The 6,130-nt window shown below is 34.8% G+C and overlaps 1 protein-coding gene across 1 annotated transcript in view; it reads right to left on the bottom strand.

The window, feature by feature from the left end:
- LOC106460959 (A disintegrin and metalloproteinase with thrombospondin motifs 20-like) overlaps nt 1–2,083 on the bottom strand; it is a 15,083-nt gene extending 13,000 nt beyond the window's left edge. The window contains exons 1-2 of the mRNA XM_022387754.1: nt 1,860–2,083; nt 994–1,155 (exon numbers count right to left, since the gene is read on the bottom strand). Of these exons, the coding sequence (XP_022243462.1) occupies nt 994–1,155; nt 1,860–2,060 (363 nt within the window). The 5' untranslated portion in view covers nt 2,061–2,083. The remainder of the gene's footprint in view (nt 1–993; nt 1,156–1,859) is intronic.
- Between the last annotated feature and the right edge of the window lie 4,047 nt (nt 2,084–6,130).

Below are 6,130 nucleotides of genomic sequence, written 5' to 3'. Positions count from 1 at the left end.
GTTGTTGTTGTATCATGAGAGTTACTGAATGAGCCGGTTGTTGTTGTATCATGAGAGTTACTGAATGAGCCGGTTGTTGTTGTATCAAGAAAGTTATTGAATGAGTCGGTTGTTGTTTTATCATGAGAGTTACTGAATGAGTCGATTGTTGCTTATCATCAGATTTACTGAACGAGTCGATTGTCGTTGTATCATGAGAGTTACTGAACGAGTCGATTGTTGTTGTATCACGAGAGTTACTGAATGAGCCGGTTGCTGTTGTTGTATCATGAGAGTTACCATCGGAAACCAAAACTGGCTTCGTGAAAGGCAGAACAAAAGAGTGAGAATTTTGCTATAGAATGGCCCGAAATGACCAGTTAAGTGAATATTATAATTTTCCAGTAAGATCTTTCAAACAACATAAACCTGTTTTCACTGTTAGAACAAAATACTTTAATTAAGTTTATAACATTTTCCACACACTTATTTAATGCAGAGCAACTTGTATTTCAATAACAAACAAACTCGAATCAAGCGTGGGCATAACCAACTGTGGGGATTCTTTAAAGCTGTTATTGGCTGTTTACATTTCTATATGGTCATGTTCCTTTGGTAATGTTGAGTAAACCCGACACAATCCTATTAACCTAACTATCGAACAGACACTACATGAAAACATGGTACCTAACATGAGTGTGTTTTTAATGAAGGAAAACCGAGACCGGGTAGGATTCGACCCCTCGACTTTGTATGTATACATGTACGCATGTGTATATTACCTAAAGCAAACTGGAGACCTAACACAAATCTTGTACTAAAGTGTGACAGTCAGACATATTACCAACACGTGACAAACGCCATATTCCCCACACGGCGGTCAAATATGACGAATAACCACTAGGTCAGATGTGAGAGGTTTAACCTACCTGTAGGTAATTCAACGTACTAACACTATTGAATTATTTACAAACCTATATGTGTACTATGACACTTTGCTAGGAGGTTCATTACCTCTTGCCACTCCCCTGCTGACCACTCAGGACATTGATCCATGCTGCATTGTATAGCTTCTACTGGTTTTTTGGTCGATTCACACTGGTCGCTCATTTTTCCAAGTTCGTCATAGCACGCCACCTGGCGGCGCTGTATTCCACCATTACACGTCCGTGAACACTGGTTTAATGTAGAATATTACATGGTCATTTTCAATGGAGTACTAAGTTGGTGGCTAACAAGTACAACAACCATTAATAACTTCTCTGTTAAATGTTAAGTATCACTTCTAGTGTATCGAGACTCATCCTATTCTTATTTATTACTTATCCGTCCTCGGAATAAACCTTCTATTACATTGGAGTTTATTGTGCCATATATATATATATATATAAGCTTTACTATATTAGAGTTTATTCTGTTATTTATCTGTTATATTCCTTAGTTCTACTATATTGCAGTTTATTCTGTTATAGTCCTTAGCTCTACTATATTGCAGTTTATTCTGTTATATTCCTTAGTTCTACTATATTGGAGTTTATTTTGTTATAGTCCTTAGTTCTACTATATTGGAGTTTATTTTGTTATAGTCCTTAGTTCTACTATATTGGAGTTTATTCTGTTATAGTCCTTAGCTCTACTATATTGGAGTTTATTCTTTTATTTATCTGGTATAGTCCTTAGCTCTACTATATTGAGGTTTATTCTTTTATTTATCTGTTATAGTCCTTAGCTCTACTATATTGCAGTTTATTCTGTTCTAGTCCTTAGTTCTACTATATTGGAGTTTATTTTGTTAGTTATCTGTTGTAGTCCTTAAAGGCAATTTTTTCCAGAATATCTACTCTACAGAATTGGAGTTTTATTTGTTTCCTATTACTTACTGCTCCCCAAGGCCCTGTTCTCCAGAAAAAGCCTTCGACTTTATTGTGAATGATATCTCCAAACCTTCTGAAAACTCCAGGAATCTTGGAGCATTCTGGCAGATTACATATCTTCTCACCTTCCGGACGAGTCAAGGGTTCACAATTCTGATCGTAGCCTTGAGTTCCATCCAATAAAATACAGACTACATGCCTCGTCATAATTCCTTGGCCACAAGTTGCCCGACACTAAGAAAGGATCAGTTTGGATTAAAGCCTACAAAGCAAGAACTTTTATGCAACTACAAAGTTTACACACACACACACAAGAGGTGTGTCTTCAAAACTATTATATCAATTACATTAATTGTCAATAGACGATCAAAATCAGCACTATAAAACAATAATGAACTTAATATAAGAAAATTCAAAACTATATTTAAAGAAACAAAAAAAACCTTCGCTCTTTCCCGTCATTATCCAAAAGTCATAACGGAGATTGTCTGACTGCTAACCGGTTTTCATCTGCTTTTTGGATTTTATCTGATAGATGGGATATCCCCAACGCTTTTGGGTGCTATTAACACAGGTAATCTTCGTTAGGACTTTTGGATAATAACCGGAAAGTGCAAAGGTTTTCTTGCTTCTTTCAATAGTTTTGAATTTTCTTACATTTATATATATATATATTGTGATTCAACTTATACTTATTTCCGACATCGACTTTCGTTTACTCCTCAACTTGATGGTGCATTAACGACCTATGCTGAGCATTTCTCTTCCTCTCTATCCATATTTGTATCTGTCCGTTGATATAATACATAACTAATGTGTTTACCAGAGCTCAAATATAAACAACTTTCATATAATTATTTTTTTAAATTCTCTTACCCAACTATTTATATATATATATAGAGAGAGAGAGAGTTTGAGCACATTAAGTTAACATTATTTAAGAGCATCGCCATGTCTCCATGTTCGTTCATGTACTATCTGACATCCGTGGATCTTGACAATAGTCCTGCAACGCAGTTTCCATTGCAAAAGTTCTGTCGTTAGACTTTCAAGTCAAATGCACAATATTAATTTGCATACTTTCCATAATACATCTGGTGTAGGAGAACGACAGTTCCCAGCATTCGATTCAACAGTCCCGGAGACTTGATCCGCATGTCTTAGTATGAAATAACAGTAATACTCGTTTCATTCTCTAGCTGTTGGAAGTATGTGTTGGTTGAATAGCTATATTGTGGAAGTATCTTCTGTGCAAATGATTTGTGTAGCTGTAGCTTTTCCAGACAAAGATCCTTCTTAATTATGATGTGCACTGTTGCTTGGGGCATGTGGACGCCATTTGCCACTGACCATTGTGTTCGTAGGTTCTCATCTTTTACAAAACATCACACTCTGTTTACCACGGCCGAGGTATGACTCGTTACAGGTCTCTTTCTGAATAATTCTGGTGTCCCTAGTTGATACATATTTTTTTTGTTTTCCATTGTCATTAAGCACAATGAATATCCCAGTAATGAAAATTCTAAATCCTTTTTGTGAACACATTTTTATAAACTGAGTGTATAAATATTTCGCGTCGGAAAGGGCTGTTACATACACTTCCCAAAAGCGACCAACATTCGTTAGAGTCACGTTATTTACGTATAACTCCAAACTGTCAAAATGTAGTTCTGACACATTCCGTTACACCATGACTTTATAACGGCTGTGGTTTTCACGGGACTTGCTGATTTGAATATTCAAAACTGGTTTAATATAACTTATAAAACGATTTTATTCAAATTTTTCATACATGAGATTCATTTCTCTTTATATTACATATTTGATGTTCCAATTTTGTACTTTATATTACTCTTCAGGAGACTTAATAACTGATTTTTACTACAAACCTACTAATTCACATGGTAATTTAACTTTTTTATCAGTCATCTTAAGCACTGCAGACTAAATGTACCTTTTTGTTTGGCCAAAAACATTGGACTTTAGTCTCAGAACGAAGTGTTTCAGAAGATAAACCTAAGAAAGCTCATTTTTGAATTGCCATTATCTATATAAAGTCATTGAAAGAAGTTTCATTAAAGCCAAAGAAAATTATAATACAAATTATACTGAAGTGGAAAAATAGAAAACTTTTATTCTTGTCCTTTATACATATCACCAAAATGTTCGAATAGATTATAAATATATTCCAAAACAATTAGAGGAGATAGTTAATAAAAAGTGAAAAGAAGCTTTTAAGAATTATAAAGTAATTTTGTTATCAAAAATACAACCTGAAAGTATATAGAGACTACTAAGTACGATAAAGAGTAAATCTAGGAAAGAACGACTATCATCATGAAAAAAAAAAGTAATGTTAATTATGCCTTAAAGAGTATACCAAAAAAGGTATATATATATTCCAGATACAGGGGATATTTTACATAAGATTTAGCTTTCGTGTTTCTTCAAGAAACGTTACTTATGCTTCAGTTTGTCACATCTGAGGATAAACGTATGTTGGAGAAACCGAAAACCTGAGAGGAAAATTAAATTTACATAAATATCATGTAAGAAATACAAACGTGAGCCCAATACCAATCAGTTTCCACTTTAATAACTGTTTTCGTCAAAAATTTAAAAGAATCTTTTTTCGTCGAGTACACTCCCCTTTGCTTATGTAACAACAAAACAAGAAGAGTGTAATATGAAAAAAATAACTTATCAATATATTTTAAAGTTCTCTAAATAACAGTTAATTCAAAAACAATAGACAGCGAATACAAAAAAAATACCCATCCTTTGTGAAGTGCGGATTTAGTTTTTGGTTGTGGATATATTGATAAACCGAATTCCGTCACCAAACATGCTCATCCTTTTAGCTGTGTTGGGACGTTATAATGTGACGGTCAATCCCATTATTCGTAGGTAAAAGAGTAGCCCAAGAATTGGTGGTGGGTGATGTTAACTAACAGTCTTCCCTATAGTCTATCACTTATAAGTTAGGGATGGCTAGCACAGATAGCCCTCGAGTAGCTTTGGGCGAAATTCAATAAACAAACGAACATTGATAAACGTCAGTTAAGAAAAAAAAATCAATTTGTAAGTGAAGATAATTACTGTAAATGTTAATTTTATCACTATAAAATGAACGATGTTACTAAAAGTTGGAAGAATATATAAATATTTTATTCGTATATGTGATTTTAACAAGTTGTATTTTATTGTATATTGTTTTATGTCACTTGGATTTCTTCGATTTTGACATCTTCGTCTCTACCCCTTTCTTCCCCCATTGCCTGATGGTCGACACATGTAACGGCGTGTTGGGCGGATGCTGCTCTAACTACTAATATAATCGTCCTTTCAGCTGTGAGAGCGTTATAATGAGATAATATTCGATTAATATTTGTTTTGTTATTAAGCACAAAGCTACGCAATGGGCCATCTGCGCCGTGTCAGTCACAGGTATCGAAACCCGGTTTTTGGCGTAAACCTTCAAACTTACTATTGAACCACTAGGGAGAGTGGGGTACTCGATTAGAATAGTCAAATAGTTAGCTGTAGATAATGTTAACTAGCTGCCTTTCCTTCTGTTTTGTCACTTTTAAATTAGGAACGGCTAGTTCAGATAGCCCCCGACAAAATCAAACAATTAGCCTTCCTGTGATGCTAGATCGTCCGCACACAATAGTATTTAACTTATTGTTTGTAGTTAAGCACAAACCTACACAACGGATTATCTGTGCTCTTCTCCCCCACCCCACGGGTATCGAAACCCGGTTTCTAGCGTTGTAAGTCTGCAGACATACCGCTGTGCCACTGGGGGCAAGTATTTAACAACGCCCTAAAAGAATATTCATAACGAACTGCCGTTCATAGTAGAGTTTTAGGTAATATCTAATGTATTCAAAATACTAACTTATAACTACTAAAAAGCATAAATGTTAAGCTCAACAAAAATAACCTTAATTTAGTTGGAAAGAGACTACATCGCAAGATAAAAGAAAATATACCACAACTAATCGCCCCCCAGTGGCACAGCGGTATGTCTGCGGACTTACAAAGCTAGAATCCAGGTTTCGATACCCGTGGTGGGCAGAGCACAGATAGCCCGTTGTGTAGCTTTGTGCTTAATTACAAACACAACTAATCCTTCCATTTATATTACTCATGACTGTAATTTTATTGCTTCTTTCTCATCAAACTTCTTGCATTGCACATATAGCACTGAAATGTATCTCGCATCTAATATTCGTAAGTTTAAAAATAAACACATTTTTAACAGAAACATGATA

Source organism: Limulus polyphemus, unplaced genomic scaffold, assembly GCF_000517525.1.
Source record: "Limulus polyphemus unplaced genomic scaffold, Limulus_polyphemus-2.1.2 Scaffold870, whole genome shotgun sequence".
NCBI lineage: Eukaryota > Metazoa > Arthropoda > Merostomata > Xiphosura > Limulidae > Limulus > Limulus polyphemus.
The sequence above is the reverse complement of the archived record's forward strand: the minus strand, read 5'-3'. Positions and strand labels throughout refer to the sequence as shown.